The 26,690-nt window shown below is 34.9% G+C and overlaps 1 protein-coding gene across 1 annotated transcript in view; it reads right to left on the bottom strand.

Annotated features, from left to right (window-relative positions):
- FAT4 (FAT atypical cadherin 4) overlaps nt 1-26,690 on the bottom strand; it is a 157,787-nt gene that overhangs the window by 22,041 nt on the left and 109,056 nt on the right. The window contains exons 8-11 of the mRNA XM_058550025.1: nt 20,970-21,220; nt 14,664-19,013; nt 4,320-4,424; nt 35-342 (exon numbers count right to left, since the gene is read on the bottom strand). Coding sequence (XP_058406008.1) covers nt 35-342; nt 4,320-4,424; nt 14,664-19,013; nt 20,970-21,220 — 5,014 coding nt within the window. The remainder of the gene's footprint in view (nt 1-34; nt 343-4,319; nt 4,425-14,663; nt 19,014-20,969; nt 21,221-26,690) is intronic.

Below are 26,690 nucleotides of genomic sequence, written 5' to 3'. Positions count from 1 at the left end.
AAAACAAGGATTAACGCGGAATGAAGCAGCTTACCATTCCTGCTCTCCGGGCAATCACAGTGTGAAAATGTCCATCTGACACCTTCTTCATGGTGGTGAGTTTATATGTACCACTGCCTAAATTATAAGAGAATCTTAGTCTTTCTTCAGCAATTTCTAGAGCCAAAAACTCAGCCCGGTCCCCTGTCTGATTGTCATAGTTGTAAAGCAATAAAGCATGACTTTTAATAGTTGCAAATTTGACATAAATATAGTTGTTATTGGGGTCCAAGCTGGGAAATTCCATGTATGATAACTCCTCAAATCCATAACTATTCAACTCGCAATGTTTTCCAAAGACACCTGTAAATGGGAAAATTGACAAATTGAGACATCAAACTCCAATGAAGTTTTATTAAATGACGTTGATTAAAACATTTTTGTTACAATAATTATCCATACTTTTAACAACTTTTTAAAATTACTCTCTGAAGAATACCATCTAAATTAAACTGAAACAGAACAAATTGATGATCTTTAAAGCATATAAAAAATGATAAACTGATATAATTGTTTTTCTTTGGCCAATTACGGAACACATCTAAGTATGTCCCATTTCTGAAAATTAGAATTATCAGAATGCAGTACGTCTGAAGAGATTTCTTTCCTGGAAAACTTGCAAAATTAGTTTGTCAATCTTTTTAAAGTTTTAACATGCTGTAATTTCCAACCAAGCTACTTCCTTCATAATATATAATTCTTAAAAACAATTTTAATTCAATTGAGGATGGTCAATTTTGCTTTGACTTTAAAAAAAAAATTGTCTGTGTACTCGTGATATTTTCAAGGGTCGCAAAATTAGGGAAGGGATTCACTGCTGTTAGTGAAGGAAATAACTGTCTTAAGTTTTATCTCTTTCCTGTTTTATACCTTCTTTGGGTATGATTTATAGCAGGCTACTTTGAAAGAGCTTTCTGTTTTTCTGAAATCCAACATTCCCACTTGTTTGTGCTGGTTCTTTTTCAAACTTGAAAAATGAGTTTTATTGATGTTAGAAGGCTACGCCAAAATTCTTTTCCCACAAATATTAGTAGACGGGAGCAAATGATTGGAAAATTAACCCATGCCAATAGATCATGATTCCCATCAACTTGCAAAGGTTTCATTCCTTAATTTTGGCTGCAGGTCTCTTGTAAATGCATTAAATTTAGAGTCAGGGAACCATTCAGCTAGATTGAACCAATGCTGTCATTTCACAGAATATTTAAAACTTGCCCCAGGTCACAGAACCACGGGAGACAGAGCCAAAATGTGAGGCCAGATCTACTGATTGTCTAGTTGTTTTGACTACACCACATTTTATATATCCAAATGTTCTTTAAATTAAAATGGCCTCGAAGCTGCTATAAAAGCTTGTGTCATTTATCTTTTCCTTTTCTGTCAAGGCTGAGATAATATTCCATTATAAATGAGTAAAAAATACATATAATTTATTTGTAATCATTAACTGAAGTTAAAAAAACAAAGAAATTACAGGAATTATATATATTATATATATCATATATGTTATATATGCCATACATTTATTATATATAATATATTAAATATATTGAATCCATCATATAATATTTATATTTGGTGTTGTATATATTTTATATTTATATGTAATAATTTTTTAATTTATATTAAATATATATTTATTATATTATATATACCTTTTTTATATATGCATAAAGAGTAACCAAAATTACACGAAAAGCAAAGATAAAGCATACAAATGAAATAGATTATTGAGGAAAAATTTGTACTATGTGTTCCCTCAAATCTCTTCTGATTAAATTTTAATAAAAATATACTTAAAATTGAATATAAATATAAGTGGAAAGTATATAGATAGTGGAAAAATGTTCTACATTTTTATTCAAATTGATACCATTACTTCAAACATGAAAATATTTATTTATGAAATATTTTTTTAAGGAGTTTTGTTACTGTGTCCAAAGAAAGGTAGATTTTTGTCTTTGAAATATAATAAAGTTTAACGAGGATTTTAAAACTTCCTTCCAAATGGAATGCAATGAAATAAATCTACATAAAGGTCAAGATAAATTATTAAAATTACTCTAACAAAGGATATCGTGTGTGTATGTACGTATATATGTACATATATATGAACATATACATATATATGAAATTATAATGATACAAGCTTTCTTTATGAAGTCTTAAGCACTTTGTTTTTTCCAAAACATAATGCAAAAAAAAAAAAAAAAATCTAAAAATCTAAAAAATTTTTTAAAATCCAAACAACAGATCTTTCACTGATGTGAAGGTAAACAGTACAAAATTTTTTTCCAACTTAAAAATTATAGTTAAGATGTTGTTTTATAGGATGCATGTGTAACTACCTCCAGCTATTTGTTTGAGGCCTTCCATCTGCCATTCTTATTTGTATGTTTCACCCACATTCAATTTGAAAAGAAAAATACTTTTTCCTTTTAAGTCTATGTCTCTGTTCTCAAATCATGCGTTGTTGTTTCAAGATTTTTTTATTTTGTTTTGTTTTATAAATCTTCTGTTGTCAACTGACAATGTCTAAGTTTACATGATGTTTTTTGTCTTTGCCACTGTAAGGAACAAGGGGAGAAATTGCATTTCCAGCTACATGTGATCTGTCTCTATTTTAATTTACATTGTTGTGTTAAGCCCGTTTCCCTGGGGATCTCTGGTAGGGTGAGGGTAAGGTCTATTTGGACCCCAAAACACTTCACCCAACAGACAATGACTGTTGTATGAGCTACACTGCAGCAATAATTTGTTTTTCTTTGGTATCAATTATCTTAAATCTTTATATTTGCAATCGGAATACAAAGGAATCTCTAGAAATGTAAAAAATTTTATTCAGTCACTTGAAAACCATTTTTCCACTTTCCACTCCAATCCCCTTATCTTTTATTCCAAAGCACAAGTGAAACCTTAAACCATGAAACTTGATTGTGGTTATCTGTAGAAAGCAGCACTCTTTAGGATTATAAAAGATCATTGAAAGAAAAAAGTTTTAGGAGATCTAAAGTTGTGGTTGTTTTGACCTTGATCTACCTTTCACTGCTTCATGGGCATTGTTGGTGAGAATCTCAAGTAAATTTTTAAAAGGAGGGGTACTCCGAATGTCATACTGGACTGAAAATAAAATTTGTTTTAGTCACTATATCATCTTGGGGTAGTTTTGTTTTGTTTTCATTTTTTGACTTTAGACAAAGCCCTCAACTTTTGAGCCTCAGAACCATTGCCAAAATGCATAGCTCACAGTTAGATATTTTCATATTCTGTTTTTCTTTATCATTCTATTAATGTGCTTTATAAACGCAAAACTAGATAGAGTCATGGTATTATTTGAAAATGAATTAACACTACATTTTACTGGTTACTAGAAACCTCAAATTCTTCTCAAGTTCTATTCTTTATTATACATAGAGATTCACTTTTCAGGGTCTTCTAGCACAGTAATATGTCCAAGGAAAGACTAGAAAAATATCCTTCTCCTCTCTTATGGAGAGAGATGGAGTCTCTACTGCAGGACATCTGGAGGTGAATACTATATTATGGAGTAAAGCAGCCTTTAAGTAAATGGAATAATCACAAACCTATGAAACAAACCAAATTAAAATGAAAGCTTCCTTCAAAGCTGTTCTCATAGTCCTTGGCTGTGCCAGTGCTGGGTAACATTTGGGTGAGAACTGGAATGAATCTTTTACTTCATTCCACTGTGGTGAATACATATGTATGTGTAAAAAAAATTCTAACAACTTTCTTCCTCCAAAGAATACATTAGTCTGAATTTTGATTAGTTATGTGCCACTATCTACAAAAAGCTTATCATGAAAACTGCATTTCTGGTTATTAAATCCTTCTAACAGAAGCAGTTAAATTAACGTAAAAAATAAACACAAAACAAAACAAAAAGCACTTCGACTAATTATTCTTAAAGATTTGAAATAGAGAGTGATGTCAAATAGTGTTACAGGACTTTTTCTTTGATAGGTTCTAGGCTGAAAGGAAGGCATTCATAAATATCTGAGGGGAAATGTCCTGAGAAGAGATCTTCAAATTCAATTATCTTCAGTTGATTATTTTTCTAGTAATGATCAAAGCAATATATTCAATGGGATTTTCATAATTAACTTTGAAAAATATTAAACTTTTGAGATTTGATTTTGCTAAAACCTCCCATGTAAAATAACTAATGTTTTCTTAATCATTATGGCCACAATAAAACAAAATTGCTACACTGTGGGCCAAAATAGATGGATATTTTATATCAATAACTACACTATACTCACCAAATGGACAATGACAATAGTATGACTCCACACCACTTTGGCAGGAACCCCCATTAAAGCAGGGGTTGCACTCACAGTAATTGACCGAAGATTCACACATTTTCCCTGAAAAGAATCAAATTCGTTAAAAAAAAATATTACATACATTAATACCGTTACTGCATAACCATATGCAAAAATCTATTCTGAGAGATTATATCTTGAAGAAAAGAAATAGAAGAACATTTTACTTGACATGAGGAAATTGGAATCTCTCAGCATTCAAAATCTTACTTAGTTTTCCCATTGTAAAGATGTGCATTATAATATTTAGAAAATAATTTAGATAATCATCTTGGAAGGAAATACTGTTTTCAGGGAAATCACAAATGGTGCATATATTTAAATGTTTTCACTGAATTTATTTTCTCTCACCAATGTCGCTTCATTTTTCACATTTTATAACCGGAGAGTTGAAACTTCTACAGTATAATTTTCACTGTAGAGATTTCCTTGATTCAGATTTTTCAAAGGTAAGAATCAATCTCATTTGGCTTATTTGTCAAACTACAATCCTTTCACTCTCAAGAAATATTCCTTTTACATACCTGTTGTAAAGCAGAATCCCAGAAATAAGAAAACACATCAAATATATTTTCAAATACTTAAGATTTATTCTCGACTACAAATTACATATACTTTGTCTTTTTCTAAAACAACAGCCAGCACATTTTTAAGTTTATAAAGACTTTTCCCATAGATCATCTTGTTAAGTTGAATCAACTAATATGGACTGAGTGTCTATTATGGGCCAGGTATGCTAGAAGATGGGGCTATGGCAGTCAAAAAAGCAGATAAGTGTCTGAACATTGTGTTTCCATTTTAGCTGGGGGAATTAATCCACGCAACAGGAAACATTTACGTTTCACAGATGAAAGAGAGGAGGCCCTTGGAGGTTAATATCTTGTCTAGGAAATTGTAAAACTACAGCACAGACTAATGTAAGTCTGTTCCCATATCTAGGTTTCATAAAGCTATGATCGAATAGTTAATCACTTAGTAGACCAAATTTAGAGCATAAGGCCAGTCACATGTGGTTTTCCTTGTTGATGTGGCGGAGGTATATTTTTCTTTTATTTAGACTTAAATGTGTTCTAATACCACTGTTCTATAACATTAAATTACTGTAATAATTTGACGTATTTGTTAGAATAGTTTCTAGTTTTCCAATTCCGAGAAATGAAATGTTACAGAGTTCTTAGTTAATTTCCATTCATTGACAGGAAGGTTTAATTATTCAATTAAATCGAATTTGTTTCTGTAAAGCTATTTTCTACTTTCCAGCATGATTGAACTAATGTTTTTATTAAGTGTCTCATGAAAACATCTAAGTTTTATATGCACAACTAGACTTAATGTTGAGCATAGATAATTCATTTCATCATAATTATCGTGCTTAAAACATAGTCAAAGTTTTTGTTTGATTTAGTTCTGTTTTTGTGGTTTGATTATGTAGCCACAATTGTTCTGGTTTGAAATTGTAAGCGTGAGTCAGAGCTCAAGACACTGCTTACTAAACACGTTTCTCTACAGCATAGAGTCAGAAACACAACATTTTTTCCTTTATAAATAAAATTGGGAACCTCCTTACAAGGCAAAACTGTAACAATTTCAGAATACCTTTCTGTTCTAAGGGGAAACAATGAAAAGAAACAAGTTACCAATCTACAGGCACAGAAATTAGGGTTTAAGTGTTGTAACAATATGTTACATTCAAGAAACAGGCGGGACAGCTTGATTATAAGCCTGTACAAAATATTACACCAAAGAGATGCTGTGTCATAGAACTCTCTCCTACGGTGTTTTCCAACTGAATTTGTGACAGATCATTCTAGAGAAGTGGATTTTTTTTCTTAATACAATATTAGTATTGCCCATTAAAGAATAAATAAGACCTGTTAGCTAAACTTTTTATTATTTATTTGCTATCGGGAAAGTCACATCCCACTCCTTCCATTTTTTTCCACTGTAAGAGCATACATAATTTTTACATGTGCTATTGGACTAAGTACAGTTTCTTTTCTTTTCTTTTTGTGAAAGTGTCTTTTAGAATTGTGTTTAAAGTAGCATGTGTAAACGACATAGATTAATATATTTTACAGATGTAGTCAGTAAAACCTTTATATTATAAAAACAAGTTAGTGGGTTACAAAATTACAAACTTCACTTCTTGAAGACTGGAAATGGAGAACAAAGCCTAACCAATTTAGGGGGCACTGTCATGTACACTTACTCAAATATTTGGACGTATGTGCTCTCCAAGAAAAATATATGAGTACAAAAACTCAAGTCATTTATCCTATAAATCTCAACTATATCCTTTTTTAGAATCCTGTTGGAAAAGACTATCTTTTAGAATCTTGGTTTAAACAACAACAAAAGAAATTTAGAGGTTATATTTATTATTATTATTTTTTTTTGGTGAGGAAGATTCACGCTGAGCTAACATCCATACCAATATTCCTCTATGTTGTATGTGGGTTGCCACCAAAGCCTGGCTGATGTGTGGTGTAGGTCCACACCTGGGACCTGAACCCACGAACCCAGGCAGCCAAAGTGGAGAGCGCTGAACTTAAGCACTACAGCATGCGGCCAGCCCCCTAGAGTCTGCTCTTTTTTTTCTTGTCATTTATATAAATTAGTTATCTTATTTAGTCCTTACAAAATGAGATTTTAGCACAGACATCTGAGTTTAATTTAAATATAAACTATAGGCTATTTCAGTTAGTCCAAAGTGAGAGGTGGAAAGAAACACAAAAATAAATGACTTACTCCTGTATTAAAACCCACAGCACCTGTGGAAATGGCAGAAGAAGCTACAAACTAAGAAAATATAAGTTTGAGAATAAATTTCTTTTAAAAGTTAAAATAAATTCTCAATGGAATCTGATTTTTTCAGTATACAACAATACAAATAAACAGTAAGAGAAAAAAAATTCAACCTTTCATTTAACATTTGAATTTAAACTAGAGTTTTATTTTCTTATTTTTCCTTGGCAGATAATTATCAAAAATATAAGAAATGACTTTGCTAGGGTTTAGTAAATGAATTTATTGTTGAGTTTGGGAAAAACAGTCTTATTTGTTGGTGTTAGAGTTGGAAATTATTTACCATTCAAAAATTTAGTTTGACTACTCATTTAATGGGTAAAATTTTTCTACAATTAGTGAATTTCAAAGAGGTTGACACACTAGATTCAAAGATACAGTTTGAAAACTCAATATTGCAATTTAAATTATTATAAACAGCCTTTTCTTCTTTTATGTGAGGAGACTTTGTCATAATTTTACTTATAATCAAAAGAGAGCCTTTAAATGCATAATTCTTAGGTTTGGAAAGTTCATGCTCTATTACCCAATTAGAAGTCAGCAACAAATTCTGTGTTTTTCTGAACACATCTATCTACTTAAATTCTAATGTTACTGGCATAATGATTATCAGAGAATGCAGCAGTTTGAATTACTCTAACATGCTTCTGGTGAAAAAAAATGTGATGTGTTGGAGCACTGTGAAACAAAATCTTGGATCATTAACTTAATTAATGCTGCAACTCAATTAACAATAGTTGTCAGTGCCTTGAGGCTTGGCAGTACGCTGATAGGGCTTGCACAAAGAAAGAGCCACGTCTCTTGAACTCAAGGAGCCTTTTTCTATTAAGATATGTTAACTGTCATAGCAGCTGTTTAGAGGAACAAATTAATCTCATTGCTTTGACATCCATCAATTAATTGTGTTGATATACATTATTTATGATAGACAGAAGGAGATGTGCTTCAGGAAGTATAAGCTCTTAGCACATTCAGAATGGGAATTGCTGAAGATGACAATGAATGCATAACAGGAGGCCAGGGTATCCACAGACTTCCCAAAATTATAGTTTAAACTTACAGGAGAAATTTAGTATATATCTTCGTGTTCAGGGGCAGAAAGTGTGATGAAGTGTTGAACATAAATTGAATTTGTTGTGATCACTTTTCAACAAGGATGTATATTCAAGTTTCACTCCTTCCAATAGCACATTTCAATGTTAGATTATGCGGAGCAGAGCTACATTTATCCTCACCTGTTAAATATGGCCAGGATATGATGATTTCTGATATCCTATAGTTCATGTAGGCTTCAATTTAGTATCTTAGATCATTTATATATATTAGATCACCACAAGTACGATTTTCGCATCTCTTGTATTTATACATAGAGGAGAGGAGAGACTATGTGTAACTATCAAAGTCCATCTTATATCTATTTATTTATTTATTTATTTTTTGTGAGGAAGATCAGCCCTGAGCTAACATCCGTGCTAATCCTCCTCTTTCTGCTGAGGAAGACTGGCCCTGAGCTAACATCTATTGCCAATCCTCCTCCTTTTTTTTTTTTTCCCCAAAGCCCCAGTAGATAGTTGTATGTCATAGTTGCACATCCTTCTAGTTGCTGTATGTGGGACACGGCCTCAGCATGGCCAGAGAAGCGGTGCGTGGGTGCGTGCCCGGGGTCTGAACCCAGGCCACCAGTAGCGGAGCGCACGCACTTAACCGCTAAGCCACCGGGCCCGCCACTGTCCATCTTATATCTAAATTGATGATTTTATTAACAAATATAATTCCATAATGCATGTATGCTGTTTATTCTGATTATTTATAAGCTTTTTATTATTTTGGCAGAAAGTAGCTGCTTTTTGTACACTAAGTAAATGTTTCCTATTCTTGTGAAAAGCACTGTGAAGACAGCTCATCTAAATATCCTGATCAAATAGCATTATGTTTTTTTACATCAAAACAAAGCAAAATACCATGTTTAAATAAGGGCTGCCAGTAAGAAAAGCAAAAGGAAAAAAATTGTTTTGTATTTTAAAACATGCACAAATACAATCTCAATGAGACTATAGATGATTGTGTATAATAACATTCATAATATCCATGGCAATCTTACAAATACATGCTTATTTTTTGCAGAAATAAGAAAGATTTAAGCCACTAGAAGCCTGTTATTAATGCTTTAATAAGTTGTAAATTATATTTTAATGTAAACTGTCTAATTCCACTCTTGGAAATAAAATCAAAACAAGAATTGAGCCCTTTATCCTCTCTTATATGAGTCATTTTTCTCTATCTCACAGAAAATTTCATTTCATATCTATTCATTAACTTTTGTTTGTAGTCTAGTTTCCTGGTCACATAATCATTGGGAGCATTCATATATGACTGCTGTGATTTTTTAAAGAATGACTCTTAGTTACTACTCCAATCTTCATGAAAGCAAATGTTTGCCAAGTTCCTCAGTAAAATTATGCACAATCTGTATATAACTTTATATGTCTGGGAAAAAATTCCTATTTATACTGTCACATGACATAAAAGTGATGAATGGACAAATCTCATCCTCCTCTGAAATATCAGGACTTACTTGAGAGCATAGGAAAACTTCTCCATATGGTAATAAACCCCTGGCATTACTCCAAGTACCATACCTAAAATGCATCCAGATGTGTGAAAGTAAATGGGAAAGGTTAAAGGGGCGATGAACTAATTCTGTTAGGAGAGCCCCAGATTTAGAAACAGGCTCTATCTACAGGCTGCATTTTATACCACCATCCATTCCTAGGAAGGACTCAATGCAGGGACGTGCTACAAACAGTGAAAATCTGGATCGAGAAGACAAATGCTAGCTGGTTACTGACTATAATTGCGCTTCCTAATTAGTGTTCTATTAAATGCAAGAAATTTTCATTTGTATAGGAAAAGGAATACTGGATTTGTAGTTATTAATCGCTGATTTCCTCCATGATCCCCTGAACTTCTGAGGCATGAATAATATGAAAGATATTTTCTTTGGATTTCCTGAGGCATGTTGACAACTGATGTAATTTTTGGTATTATTATCTTTGTGAAAATCTAGAAATTAATTTTTCACATGTTCTATACTACATTAAACTGTATTATCTTTTCTAATACCCTGTATTATAGCTAATCAAAGCTCCATTTAGAGATATAAAAATTAAAATATAGGAAACTTTTCTTAATGATGAAACATGAAGTAATTGTAACTGAATATGAAGTCTCACTATTTTTTTTCAATTTTCTTTTGTTCTTTTTCTAGTAACTAATAAAAAAAGTTCAGAAACACCAGTTATACTAATTCATTCCCTCTAAATCATTCATTCATTAAAAGATAACCTTATTCCATATTTATTATGCGGCCTTATGTCAAACTTGAAAACAACTTTTTTTAAAAAAAATAAAAAATCAGAATAAACTGGTGGCAATACGATAACAACCTTATCCTTTCATATCTTTTTGTTCTAGTTGTTCCATAATTTTCATTTCCATTCTTACATCCTTCCAGGACGTTCTCCACACAAAATCCCTGTTCAGCTAACACTTAATCCCTCCCTGTGAGATTCTTAAGATAAAGTCTCTTGGTTTCCATCAATTCATAAGTCACTCACTCTTACAATCTTTAACACCATTTCTAACTTCACATGAAATATGCAGTGGGGCTGTGTGGGTGTGTGTGATGGAGGGTAGTGGCTGAGGATTATTTTAAGCAGAAAGTTCAGAAAATCTCACAGCTCTAATTTGTAATGTTACAGACTATAAAAATCTGAAAAAATGCAGGTGAAAGTTCACAAATAGAATAAAGTAAGTAGAGTATGAAAATATAGGTGATTAGAAATAATTCTGATGATCAAAAAAAATCTGCAAATATACAGGCCTTGAAGAAGGCTTTACTAAGGTACTAGTACTCAATGTTAATAGAAGTAAAATCTAGCTAGAATGGGTATTTTAAAAAATTTATTCTATGTGGTATACATATGCTTACATATGATTTTTGTCTCATGGTTTATTAGCTCTGATTAGCTCTTTAAGGTGTTTTTGGGGCATTAGCTCCATCTTCTTGAGTCAGGTTACCTGGTAAAGACTATTTAGAAAGAGTAACTCAAAATGATCCTTCAGGGATTACTTTTACAAAGAACATTAAACAGATACTGACATTCAAACAATACGCTCCTAATTTAATGTATTGATTAACAATTTGTCACTATGTTTTTTGTTATACTGTTTCCCGCAAAACAAAAGAAATATAACTATTTGACTTTAACTATCTGCTAATTTTCTTGGATGGACTACGAATTTAGAATTTGAAACAATGAATTACATGACTTCAAAAAATGTAAGATTCGTGTTAATCATTCAATTTCATGTTCGTTTACGTCATTTCTGATCAGTTGGATTATCTTCAACTATGCAAACGGGACTGATGTGAGCTCTGAGGGTCAGAATATAAAATTAATACATAACTTCAAATAACTTGCCTTACAGAAAGAGGTATGATCTAGTCTTTGGCAGCTTTGGCCCTAGAGTTACCAGAGTGTAGGCTCAGTTTCCTACAGCATATAATAGGAGTAAAAATAGTATCTTTCTATGCTAGATCTTATATGTTGACACTCAGCACCATTCCTATCCTTCTGTATTGTGGGAGATGGAAGTTGGAAAACTACTTTTTCCAGATTCCCTTCCAGCAGGACTTGGGTTTAGATTCTGCCAGTGAGCAAGAGTTGAATGGTATTTGAAGGCTGAAAGCAAAGCAGGGACCATTCTCCTGGGAATCACTCATTGCAGTGCTGCAGGTGAACAAGACGATCGGCAGTGGTTTCTTGCAGTTTCTGTGAAGCCCTTATTGCTGAGATCATTGGTGAATTTTTCTGATCTTCACTCTTAGCCAGTTTGAAGATTTCTAGCTATTTCTTTGTAATAAATACTTTCCTATCTTAAACTTCTAAAGTAATTTCAGTTCCTGACCAGTCTCAGATCAATACATCATCTCATAGGCTTTTTGTGAGGATCAAGTAGAATAATGGAGCAAATGTTCATAGAAGACACACGGACTCACCATAATACTCTATAGCAAGTACAAATCTGAGTGTGATGAAGTGTGACACGCACATAAAGAGTAGAGTCTCTGGGGTCAAGCTTATAGCCAAAACTCAGATGACTTTCTGTGCCGTGCTGGAGGCAAGGTATTTAATCTCTTTTATTTCCTCTAACACCCATTTTTTTTGTCTTTAAAATGGGAATAATAATAATATCCACTTAGAATTGTGAGAAGAACTAAATGAATAATGAAATGAGCAATAATGGCTATGATGCAAGGAGCTTTAAGCAGTGCTTCAAATAGCCACTTGATAAATGTTATCAATATTCCATGATGAAAAGAAGGACAGTCCTAAAAGTTTCAACTATTACATTTAGAAAAGTATGCAATGTGTGCTTAAATAAAATGAAACAAAGATAGAAACAAACTAGAGAGAAGTAATGTGAAAGGGCTAGTTCTATGCCCAATCATGAAATAAGCAACATTTACACTGAAATCTGCACATGGTGCTCTTGCTCACAACCATGGTACTTTCCCTGTTCCCTGTCCACTACCAAATATATTCACTTTCTTCATTTTAAGACTAGGCATAAACTCACTCTAAATCTATGTGTCAATGAGTGTATTATACCAAAATGGGACAAAGAAATAATCTTTATTGTTGAAATCTCAGCAGAGGAAGTAATTTTGGGGAGGAGGTGGGAAAGAATGATGGTTTTCTAGAACTCCTGAACTCATAACATGTGTATAGTCTTATTATTCATGATTCTAAGGATAGAATTCTGGTAAGACTCACAGTTATCTGGTTCCACTGAGGCTTCTTGTCTTAGAACTTCTGTGACACATCTCTATTACTACCACTATACTAACACTACTACTGTAGAATTCATTAGCATCACTGCTTATTGAATGCTGGACACTGCGCGAGGTGTTTTACCATCATTATCTTTACTCATTGCAACAGGTGATGATAAAAAGATAAGTAAGTATGATTCTCTCATTTTACATGTAGGGAAATTGAAAGTCAGCAAGGTTAAATGACTTCCCAAAAGCTATAGCTAAATCAGCTGCTATCGAATCCCTTGGTTCCTTCCATTACATGTGTTTGCTGCTCCTTTTCTTCACTGATATTTCAAGGATATTATTTGGTTAGATGGAAAAGCTTATGTTCTGCTTTGGTTTATTCAAACTTGCTCTATATCACCATCAAGCAATTCAACTCTCCAAATATAAAACCATAAGAATACATAGGATGGGCACCCTTTTCAAATGATATCCAAATGCATTTGCCTAAAATTTTTTTAAAAAATATGATTCTGCAAAAAAATCTACAAACATTCTTAAAAATCTATCCTGGTTTTACCTATTTCACTAGTACTTTTATGTTTATAAACACTACAGAGCAATATGGACTATCTATGTTCTAAAAATGTGTAGTGTGAAAATTATAGCAGAGAATCTTTCTCTCCTCAAACTTATCAATAGCATAAGATTGACATACATTTCAAGGCACACCACCCACTGATCAGCTAATAGATGATAGATAGATAGATAGATAGATAGATAGATAGATAGATAGATACAGAGATAGATACAGAGATACAGAGATACAGAGATACAGAGATAGATAGAGATATTAGAGATAGACATATATGCATATACGCACATCCTATCTTATTAGGATGCCAAAGACTAGTTGAACAAATTTGCTGCTATACTTTTAATTCTGCTTCTAAGATGTCAAGGTAAGTTGTAGTTCAGGTTTATTCTGGCTTACCTGAGAAATCAGCCTATTATACTTATCTGACTACTAGAAGTAACAAGGCATTTCAATCTAAATTTTAAAACACGATTCTTGCTGCATTCTCTTCATAGTGTGGGTTAAATTTCAATAACAATGATGATTATGATTTTAAAAAAAACATAAAAATGATGATGATAAAGAATCAACAATAATAATTGTTCAGTTATTTAGGAAATAAAATGGTCTAGGTCTTATGCTTTAAATACATCATGTTCTTTAAACTTTAGAGCAGTATTTTTGAAGATATTAGTCTCTTTTTTTTCTTATACGAGACAGCAGATTGACTAAGAGCGTAAAGTCTGGAATTCACTGTGTAGCTTACATTCTGACTCTATAACAAATTAGCGGGGTCACTTTAGAAAACTGACTTAACCTCTCTATGTTAGCTTTCTTGTCTGTAAAAATCAAAAAATAATTATCCACACTTCACAGGTTTCTTGTGAGAAGTCATTAAAATAAATACAGATAAAGTGCTTAAAACAGTGTCTAGCCGATAGTAAAAGCTTAAAGCATTTGCTTGATTATACCCATTTATATGGAAAATTATTTAAAAATGACAAAATTCAAATTTTTCTATTATCCTTGACATGGTTAAAGTGTTAGTAAAAAAAGCCAAAAATTTTCATACCTGTGTATCCAGTTTTGCAAACACAGTTGAAGCTTCCTGGAAAATTCTGGCAGATGGCACCGTTCTTGCAAGGACTAGGCAGGCACTCATTGATATCTCTCTCACAGGCCCTTCCAGTGAAGCCATCTGGGCAGCTGCATGAAAATCCTCCCACTAAATTGTGACAGGTCCCACCATTGTGGCAAGGGGTTGGAAGGCATTCATCTATATCTATTTCACACCAGCTACCAGCGTAACCTGGCAGACACTTGCAGAAGAAAGGCTGCAGAGGTTCATTTGCCACAATGATGACTGGAAGACTCTCGTGGCTCTTTAATATGGAGCTCACAGCCAATCTTCTTATACAGCTCCCTCCATTCTGACACGGGCCATGAACACATGAGTCATGATCCACAGATTCTACCTTTACTCCACTCTGCCGGAGAAGGATCTCTTTGATGCTTTCAAAGAAGGTAGCTACACCACTGGGATTCACATACTGATTATTGTTTCGCTTCACAGCTGCCAAAAGAAACGTTTTATTGTTCTCTTCATATGCACCATAGAGTTGCACAGCAGTCCCTAGGCCTGTCAGCTGTGAACTGGCAATGCGTAAGAAATGAAGGTAGTGGTTAGTCAAGAAGTCCTTTACTGTTGGTACACTGAGACGAAGTAGGATGCTGTTATCCACTGTAGCATTGGAAAATCCAGCAAAGAAAACTCGGATATTGCTCGTGACTGTGCTGTGAACTCCATCATTGCTAAGGACAGTCAGATCAAACGTGCCATCTGTGGACCTTGGCTGAGAATTCAGATCACAAGTGCCCCTTGGAATACTGAAGAGGCTTGTAACTCCTGAAGTAAGGGAGCAGTGGAAGGTGTCTAAGACATCCGGATCCTGTGGCTTCACAGAGCCTAAAATCCCACCAGGAAACAAGTTTCCATAATAATTAACAAATATCTCCACCGTCCGAGACTGCGAAGGATTGTCATTTTGGTCTATAACTGTGATATGCACGGTTCCTGTGGAAGACATTTGAGGAACACCAGAATCCCTAGTAACCACAGACAGGTAGAAGTCTGCAATCTGCTCTCTGTCAATCTCTCTGGTTGTGCTCAGAACTCCAGCAGTGTTCAGACTAAAATAATTGGTGGCAGGACCAGTGCTCAGCAAGTAATAGGTAAAGGGGCCTTGATTTGGAGGGAGATCAGGATCAGTGGACTGAAGGGTCATCACTAGAGTTCCTGGGCGTTTGTTTTCCATAACTTCTCCTTCACTGATGGTCAACATAGGCCCATTATCGTTTATATCTTCCAGGGTGACCAATAAGGAGGCACTTCCTGTAGCTGAGGGAGTCCCGGAATCAACAGCCAAAACAGTGAGATTATAGATGGGTAAGGTTTCTCGATCTAATTCTGCAGTAACAGTGATCTGTCCTGTCTGTGGATTAATGGAAAAGGCACCATTTTCATTCCCTGATCCAATGAAGTAAGAAAATCTGCTCCAGCTGGGGACAGAGTCTGAGTCAAAGGCACTGACAAAGGTCACATGAGTTCCCGTTGGGACCCCTTCACTAATCTGAACGCTGTAGATGTTTAGACTAAAAACAGGTGGGTCGTTGGCATCAAGCACAGTGACATTTACAGTGACCTCATCTATGTCTGCACCCCTAATGCTGCCAAAATTTTTGGCCAATACCTTCAACGATACCCTTTCTTCTTTTTCTCTATCAAGAAGTCCAGAAACATAAATTTGCCCGGTCTTCTTATTGATCTGGAAACCTTTCTTTCTACTGTTACCAAAAATCAAATAGTGCACCTCCCCATCAGTGCCCAAATCACGGTCGCTGGCAAACACTTCTCCAACAATAGTACCTTTAGGAGCTGCTTCTGAGATTTCAAAATAGTAAAGTTTGGAAACAAAACGAGGCACATATTCATTTGTCCCTTTTAATTGTATATGAACAGTGGCAAAACTGCACCTTTCTTCATCGGGGACATTGAAGGCTTTCACAGTAAGATGGTAGCTCTGCTTGGTTTCAAAATCCAAGAAGCCTTGAGTGGTGATGACTCCTGTGTTGGGGTCAATGACAAAGAGGTCACTGTCAGACGACTGGACGGTATATGCAATCACAGCATTGGTTCCAGAGTCAGCATCTGTTGCGTTTAGGTGAATAACTGTTGTGCCACTTGGTGCATTTTCCAAAACAGTAGGGAAATAGTCATCAGGGAGGAATATTGGAGAATTGTCATTCACATCAACCACATTTACAGTCACACTACAGTAACCAGTTCTTGCAACCCATCCTCCATCTGTAGCGCTAATAGTCATTTCATGTTTCTGGCATAGCTCATAGTCAAGAGCTTTGGCTAGTGTTAACAGACCCGTGGAGGAATTGATTGCAAAGACACCTTCTTCATTTCCTGAAGAAATGCTGTACCTAATCAAGCCATTCATAGCTGCATCTCTATCTCTTGCGGAAACAGTTCTGACAATGGCCCCAATACTATGGCTTTCTGGGACAGTTGCACTCATGTGGCTTTGAGAGAATTCAGGTGTATGGTAGTTTTCCTCAGTGACAATTACTTGAACAGTTGCTTGGGATGAAAGTGGAGGGTTTCCTTTATCCTTTGCAGTGACAGTGATCAAAAAGTTTTGATTCAAGTCAGAAATTAGGGAAGATGCTACTGAAATCCACCCTGTATTATTGTCCAACTTAAATTTTCCCAAATGATTTTTGTTAGAAATGAAATACTCCACTTCAGAATTCAGTCCAAAATCTTTATCATCTACTGCAGTAACTTTGATTAACTTTGTACCAACTTTAACATTTTTGGTGACTGGAGTAAAATATTTAATTTTAAGAAACTGAGGTGCGTTGTCATTACTGTCCACTGTGTTGATGGTAACTGTTGTCTCACTAAGCAAGGAAGGATTACCTCGATCTGAAGATGTCACTATAAAACTGTGTCTGTTGATGTTTACATTACTGAAGCCACTGACGTTTTGGTATTTCAAGACTTGTTTATTGAAAATCTCTCCTGTAGTGGCATTAATCCTGAAATACTCTGACTGAGATTTTATAAAATAAAACACTTGTCCGTTTGACCCCTCATCAGGATCTGTTGCAGATACTTGAGTCACTTTGGAGCCAATTTCAGTAAGTTCAGGGCAATCTAAATAATAGGAGGGTCTGCTAAATCTCGGAGCATTGTCATTGACATCTGTCACAAATATTGTGACATCTGTACTTACGGTCCATCCAGAATCATGTGCAGAAACTCGAATTCTGTAACGGTCAGTATCTTCTCTATTTAAAGGTCTACTAATTACAATATCTCCTGTGTTGGGATTAATTGTGAATGGAAGACTTGTGTCCATTATAGAATATCTACTAATTGCATTTATACCAATGTCTTCATCAGAAGTTGTGACACGTGTAACTGTGTATCCTAAAGGGGAATTTTCGAGAACATGGGCACTAAATATTTGAGAAAACCTAGGGGCATTATCATTTTCATCTAAAATGTTAATGATGACTTTGACTGAGGTACTCTGAGAAGGGGAGCCTTTGTCTGAGGACTTTATGGTAAGCACATATTGAGATATTTTTTCCCTGTCTAAAGGTCGAATGCTTCTAATTTCACCCGTGGCATGATTGATACTGAAACTATGTTCTTTGTTGCCGTTAACAATTTCATAATCTAACTTCCCATTGGATCCACTGTCTTTGTCCATTGCCAAAACAGTAAGGATTTTTCGAGGGGAAAGGTTTTCCAATATTTCAGATACAAATGGGTCTTCCTTAAAAATTGGGGAATTATCATTAACATCTAATACTGTTATGTCAAGTTTCTCATAAGAGGAGAAAGGAGGGAAACCTCCGTCTCTGGCCTCTATCCATACAACATATTTTTGTATCTTTTCAAAATCCAGAGGTTGACTAATGGACACCTGCCCCGTTAATTGATCGATTTGGAATGTATTGCCGAGATTCCCACTTGCAATATAATAGGACAAAGGTTCTCCTCTCAAGGAGGACCCCATAACGGTGGTGACAAGAGTGCCTACTGGTTGGTTTTCAGGAAACATGAAAGTTTGTTCTTTGGCTCTGACTTTAGGGAAATCTGCCTTGTTCACAAATCTAACAGTCACTGTTGTAGAATCTGTCTTTGGAAATGAGCCACCATCTTTTACATGTATGGAAAATGTCACTTCTGAAGCTCCATTTAGTGGTCCAGCTGCCATTATAGCTCCTCTCAGTGGGTCAATGTGAAATTTTTCAGAGTTTCTACCCGAAAGAGAATAATGCAGTTCAGAATTAGGTCCAATATCAGCATCTGTGACTGTAACTGCAAAGACGAAGGAACCTACGAAACAGGGAGTGTGCAGTTATAATCACATGGACACCAAATAAAATGCTTCATAGTGGGTTAATGTAAATAAAATACTATTTTGCTACCTAATATAACTTTATTTCCTCATGATTACTGGGAGAGAACAACATCTCCTATATTATCTCTTAATTTCCCAAGTCAAATCTACTTAACGATAGTCTTCAGGGACTGACCTGCCATTTTCTAACTAAAACCCATAGGGTCTACGGATTTAATATTTTTCAGTGTGCCTTAGAGAGAAGCACAGGGAAGAGTAATGGCTAATCATTCTGAATTACGATTCCTAGGAGAAAAATCTGTACTAACACAACTTGCAACAAACATGATCATACGTGAGCTCTGCTAAGAGCTATGCTTCTGCCCAATGAAAAAAAATAATTGCACTATTACGTCCAAAAACATCTTTGAATTACCATATATGTAATCATGACAACAAAAATAATGTTTAATATGTTTAAAAAAATTGTTCTTGATTCTTTATACCCACTGTTTCATAGCCAAATTCTTTTCTCTGTGAGCTATTATTATATGGAGATAAAGCATATATATATACATATATACACATACAAACCTATAAATCAATTAGAACAATTATAAAGTCATAGGAAATAAGAACTGAGGAAGAATAGACTCAATTTGGATTCCAAAAGATAGTGCTTGGGATGAGTGCCAAGGAACAGATTGTAGTAGAAATATGCAGAAAAGCTGCCACAAGGACATGTTTTTGATCTACTCATTTAGAAACCTTTCCAAACCTTCACTCCTACCCCTACAGAAGAGTTTGTGACAAAAGCAAAAAGTCTTTTATTAAAAAAAAAAATCCAGTGATTCTGATTAATTATAAGTCTAATGAGGAAAAGATGCTTAAGCACTACTCATTTTTTATAGGAGACGCTATATTGCATCAGCACACATTGGATGTAATTAGAATCATGCCTGCCAGCATCATTTCAGCCAAAGGCCTTCATCGGGGATTTATGACTTTGATATTAACATTTCCTTTTGAAAGAAAATTGGCACCAAAATTTACGAATTTTATGCTTTCAATTGGTATCAATTAGACATTCTCAAGTGAATAGAAGATCAAAGATCACTGAGAGGAGGAATCCTAGATCCACTTATTTTTTCTTCTAATTAGAAATATTTTAAAGCAAGAAAGATCAAATTAATTATGGCCTATATTTGCATATTTTCTTTTTTGAAAATTTATCTCAAAGATTACAAATGGCAGATGATTTGTGCAGTTCTTAAGAGAGTATGATATTCTTTGCAAACAAGCAAATGAAACCAAACTAAATTTAAATGCAAAAAGATAAATGCATATTGTCAATATGAAAATGTTTTCATTAATGGCTCCATAAACTTACTAACAAAAAAACTTTCATCCATCAAAACTGAAATAACGTCAATAATAATAACTAATTAGAAGTATTCATTCATGAAACATTTTTGAAAATCTATCTATGAAGCATTAAAGCAAAATATTCATTTTTCCACCAACAAATATATTTAAACGCCTATTACCTCCCAGATAATGTTTCAGGTGCTAAGACATAGCATGAAAAATGGAGACAATATGCCTCCTTTCAGGGAACTTACACACAAATTATATCTCAGAGCAGAACCCTCTTTGACTACAATGTGATATGTATTTTAATCATTTAACAACATTTAAGTAATATTAAGAAATAATACTAGGAAAGATGTGGCAATTAAAAAACCATAAACATAATTGGTTTGGGATAAAAGAATTAATTTATGAGTTTTAATGTTCCTTCAATTTCGTTAGGCAAAACAAGTTGAATTTTAGATTTGCAAACTTAGGCTATATCAGAAATACACATGTAAAAGTAACAGAAATATATTTATAGCAAATGTCCAGTGTATAGAGTGTATTTATCCATGAGACCTCAGAGTTGGTTTGATTACCTGGAGGAGTAGGAGACGGGATGTGTGTGACGTATGGGTGATGTTGAAATCTTGGTGGATTGTCATTGACATCAGTCACAGTGACGAGCACACTGGTGGAACTGGAAAGAGACTCCGGGGAGCCAGCATCACTGCAGACCACTACTAAGGTATAATTCTCTTTTGTTTCCCTGTCCAGCAATGCACTGGTGATGATTTGTCCTGTGGATGGGTTGATGGTGAACTGCGAGTTTCCACCAATGATCCTATAACTAAAGCAGACAGCAGAGTTGAGCTTATTTATTCTAGTTTTAATATTGTAGCATCTATTTACCATAATCTAAAAACTGAGGCAGAAATGTAAAGGAAAACATTACAAGTAAGATCACGCAACAATGAAAGAACACGGCTAGAAGATAAATATTTCAAGTTTTATGTGAACATCCAATTGACGATCTTTATTGTGAGATGTCCAGTAACCTCGAGCAGGTCCTTGCAAGGTTTGTGGACTTCTTAAATCATGCAAGGCCCCAAAATATACCCAGAAGACCACTGTGTTTTAAATAAGTAAGCCTGGAAGCATAAATCAGGGTTTTGCTCTAATATTGTGGTTAGTGGCCAGGATCACAAATGAGCATCTGTAAAACGAACCTAAAAATTATTTTTCTGCTGTGTACCATAATATACCACAAAAGATCAGTTGAAGATCTTATTCTTCAAAGACAAAAACTGTTTTTGACACATATTGACTATCCAGAACAACTAAAGAACTGATTATTTATACAGAGACATTCCTAGTTACTAATTCTCTCGTTTGTCATTCCTCATATGGCTCTGTTGCTTTGCTTTCTTGTTGTCAGGAGAGGTATGACGTTTTCATGGATATTTGATGCTAACCAGATTTGTTAACGGGCAGGAGTTTCCACTGAGAGTAGCTCCTCTCTTCTTTCTGAAGAGGAAAGCTATCTGTATATTCCTGAGAGATCAGCTAGGACAGAAGTAGCTAAGCTTGGAGGTTCAGAAGTTGGCTGTGGTCCATAATTTTTAAAGTTGGAGGGTGGAAAATAGATGTCTTTAAAAGTTTTGTCCTTTATACCAACAAAGAAATGCCCTTGTTGGAATTAACTGCATGTTTCTATAGTTTGGTTTGTGTCCATAAAAACATAGCAACAGCAAGTGTCTAATAGAAACAGCAGAAAAAAGCCTACATTGCAGCCACTGGAGTGTACATTCCTCCTATTAAGTTCACAGTTTAAAACAAACATTTCAGTATTTTCATCCTTTTTTAGAGAAATAATGAACTGTTGGGGAGCTGACATTTTAAAAAATAAAGATCCTATAAAATGATAGCAAAACAAAAAAAAGAATAGAGAGGGAGTTAGGTTGAGAAATGATTTCAGTATTTGTAAAACACTGATATCCCTCGAATTTTTAACACTTTTTGGCACACCTACATGCCAGCATCAGCTGTGAATGAGAACAGTACTGACTATATTTCCTGGACCAGAAGTGACTTTTTATGAAGTATAATTACTACCCTTATACGGTAGAAGATAGCTATCCCCTTCATCAAAATGAAAATATCAGAGGTTTGTAAATGAATTTTTAAAGTTAAAAATTCAGGACCCATGAAATAATCAAATTGTCTTATCCCTCCCATAAAGTCTGTAGGAACCTGGTTTACGAGAATTGTTTCATTTTATTTTGGGAAACCTTGTTTCTATCAGTGGATGTAGAAATTACCAAATAACTTGATAGGGGAAAAAAAGTAATTCACAGGACCACAAACTTTCTTACAGCTTTATGACAGCAAAGATCAGGGTTCAATCAAATATTTGTTTCCTAAGTATTCACAAATAAAAACAAAATAAGAATGATGAAAAGTGCATGCACATTTGGATTTGAATGTTTTGTATATGGCGAGATCGTGGTGTCTTAGAAAGAGCAACGTGTTAAAAGGCAAATGATGTGAGTTCTGGAGCAGGTTCAACTAAATAATCCATACAGCAATCTTGTACGGTAAATTCTTATTTTTTCTGTTATGCCATTATACATGCTATGGCCCATATGATTGTCTAAGTAAGCAATATATTTATTATTTTTAAAAATTAAAGAATAAACCATCATGTTAATATGTGATTAGTTTTTTCTAGACTTTACCTGATTCTGAAGTGTATCAAAAGTATATTTTAAATATGAAGTATTCTATAATGTCCCATAATATCTGTCATGCCAGTTTCATGCAACTTAAACTCGTAAGTTAAAAAAAAAATACAGAGATAGAAGGAACGCAAGTGGCTGTATAAATGGATAGATTGCCAAGATAATATGCCCAGGTTTTCCTCGCCTCTATTAGTTAAGTCTTGATTTGGTTCTCATCCCTTCGTGGATATCTCTCCTGCTTCTCTGGTCCACATTAATTTCTTTTAGCATTATTTCTTTATCAGATTGTATTTTGTTCTAACTTCTTAACATCTAAACATCTATGCTGGTCGTGAAAGAATTGCGGCACACTATTGAGTTTTTAGTGTGTACCAAGCACATTCCTAGACATTTTATATATGCTCTCATTTAACCTCAGAACAATCTTAGCAGATTTTGTTTTGGATTTTTTATAGATGAGGTATCTGAATCTAAGGGAGATTAATACAGAAGCACAAAGAAGCATATAATCTATAAATGGTCAATGTAGAGTTTGAACTTCTGTCTTTATGACTTCAGCATGCACTGTTTCCATTACACTACAGTGTGAAGAGGGTAAAACTCAGCCTAAAGGAATGTGGTGAAGACAAGAAATACAGTACCTGCTTCAGCTAAGGCCAAAAGAGACTCGGACTCAAGGTGTTTCAATGTACACCTGGTTTACACTGATTGAATTCAACGCAAATCAACAAATGTGTTAGTTTATTTGCTGATTCAAGAATAAGAAATTACCATTTAAAATTATTGCCATAAACTGAGATCATTGCTGTCTAAAATCCAAATCAGTCATAGTTGCATCTGTAAAGCTAAAATATCTCCATTTGATTTTTTTAAACTTGTTTTTCTTCTTCCTCAGATCTACCAAGATCGTAAGGCCCTGCACTGTAGGCTGCTAGAAGACAATAATTTAGTAATAGTTAAGAGACTGCACCTTGGAAGACAATTTACTTTTACACGAATTTTTACCTCATTCATTACATTTAAATTCATAAAATTCCTTAACCTTTCTAAGCTTTCTCTCTCCCACTATAAAGTGTTGATCACATATGTATTTCTTTCATTTGATAGTTTTGAGTATTAAATATAATTTCATGTGAAATGCACTTGGCATTGTAATTGGTATATGATGAGAATTAAAAGTCTAGATTTAGACACATAACAAAGTATATATACGTATATAATTATAATAATACATATAAATATGTATAATCTATTATAACCCACCTATATATTTAGTTAAATAAATAGATGGACAAAAGATAGACATGAATAAGTAAGTATAAAATCCTGTCCTTAAGCCTACATCCTAAAGGGAAGAAAGACATATAGAAAAGTAAATACAAAACAAGGCAGTATGTTTAAGTGCTATGAAACTGTTAAGAAGCATTGCTCTAGGTATTCAGAAGACAAAGAGACCACTTTTGACTAGAAGGATTAAAATTAAGCCTTCTTTGGAGAAGGGTAAATTTAAGCTAAGTTTTACAGGGGCTATCCATCTTACAATAGTATTGAAAAGGAAGAAAGAAAGTGTTCTAAGCCAAGAGTCAGCAAATTTTTTCTGTAAAGGGCGAGTTAGTAAATATTTTCAGCTTTGCAGACCGTAAGATTTCTGTCACAATGCTCAACTTGCTGTTGCATGGCAAAAGCAGCCATAGGCAATACATATATGAATGGGCATGGCTATGCTCCAGTAGCACTTTATTTACAAAAGCAGGCACTGGGCCGAATTTGGCCTGCAGGCTGCAGTTTGCAGAACGTTGGAGTAGGACACAGAAGGACTTGAATAAAGCCACAAGGCTTGGGAAAGCACGGATCCTTTTCTCAGGAGCAGGAAAGGTTCCAGTGAGGCTGAAAGTTTGGTTATATGTTGGGCATTTGTGCAGAATAAGCTTGGGACGATGCTGGAGCCATTGGTGAAGTGACCGGAATATGGAGACTGGGCATTATGCCACAGGCAAACTGGAAGTTGAAAGATTTTCAGGAAGGGAGCATCACTGTTAAAGCTAAGCCACCAAAGACTCAAGCAGGTTCATATGACTGCCATTGCCCTTTCACTCACTGACTCAGGCTTTGCTTCATCCAAATTACTTCCTACAACATTGAGAGAAGAATCATCATAAAAGGTAAACTAGTCATCTTATTGCCCAGCTTAAAACACTTCAGTTGTTTCTCCCATTAGATGCAGAAACAAATGAGAATTTTTCTATGGTATACAAGGCCCATTCCCAACCCACACCAGCCATATTGAACAGCTTTGTTTCTCTGATGCTACACTTTTGCATAGCTCTTTGCTTTTTTTTTTTTTTGTGAGGAAGATCAGCCCTGAGCTAACATCCATGCTAATCCTCCTCTTTTTGCTGAGGAAGACCAGCTCTGAGCTAACGTCCATTGCCAATCCTCCTCCTTTTTTTTTCCCCAAAGCCCCAGTCCATAGTTGTATGTCATAGTTGCACATCCTTTTAGTTGCTGTACGTGAGACGTGGCCTCAGCATGGCCGGAGAAGCGGTGCGTCGGTGAGTGCCCGGGATCTGAACCCGGGCCGCCAGTAGTGGAGCGCATGCACACAACCGCTAAGCCACCGGGCTAGCCCCAGCTCTTTGCCTTTATATCTGTTATTGTCTTTGCCCAGAATGTCTTTCATCCCTTATTTGTCCATAAACTACTTTTCCGTCTTTCCAAAAATCAACTACTTGAAGCTTCTACTGATTTCCTCAGGTAGCATTGACTATGCTGTTCTTTCCACCTGTTCTGTGCTTAAACTATACTTGTTACAAAGCACTGTGATTACAAGATTACAAAATTCCCCCTAAATTAGGTTGCTCTTCTTGTGGGATCTAGAGTGCCCTCACTCTTCAGAACTTAACAAAGGGCCTGGGACATAGTAAGTGCTCAAAAATTATGCAGTATAGTGTAGAATATAGATTGGAGGGCTGAGAACCAGAGTCAGGGAAACAGGTTAATTTTTATTGTAATAGTCCAGGCATGATGTAATTATGAACTGAACTAGGATCTTGGCAGGAGGAATGCACAGAAAAGAATGGGCGCCAGAGACATTAGAAAAGAAGAAACATGAGACCTTGTCCACTGACTGAGTATAAGCGGAGACGATGATCCTTAGCCATCAAGTGTGGATGAAGAAAGCAAAGCAACATCATTAAGAGAAAGCAGAATGCCAAGATGAGAAACAGGGCAGGTTAGGAGTTTCTGATATGTTGTGCTTCTGATGCCAACAGAACCTCCAGGTAGTGTAAGTGTCCACCAGAGAGTTATAAATATGCATGGGAATCTCTGGGATGGGGTCAGAGTTGCCAGTACAGTTTTAGAGGTTTTCTGCATAGTTTTCTGTGTGGCGGCAGCCACGGAAATGAATGATTTTCTCTCTCTCTCCTTTCTCTGTCTCACCCTCCCCCATTCTCTCTCTCTCTCTCTCTCTCTCTCTCTCTCTCTCATGCACACACAAAAAGACAAAGAAATGAAAAAGGACTGAGAAAAAATGCTGTGAGGAATGTCCAAATTACTTTTCAGAGAGAGAAAGAGGAA

This window comes from Diceros bicornis, chromosome 11, assembly GCF_020826845.1.
Source record: "Diceros bicornis minor isolate mBicDic1 chromosome 11, mDicBic1.mat.cur, whole genome shotgun sequence".
Classification (NCBI taxonomy): domain Eukaryota; kingdom Metazoa; phylum Chordata; class Mammalia; order Perissodactyla; family Rhinocerotidae; genus Diceros; species Diceros bicornis.
This window is presented reverse-complemented; position numbering and strand designations above follow the sequence as displayed.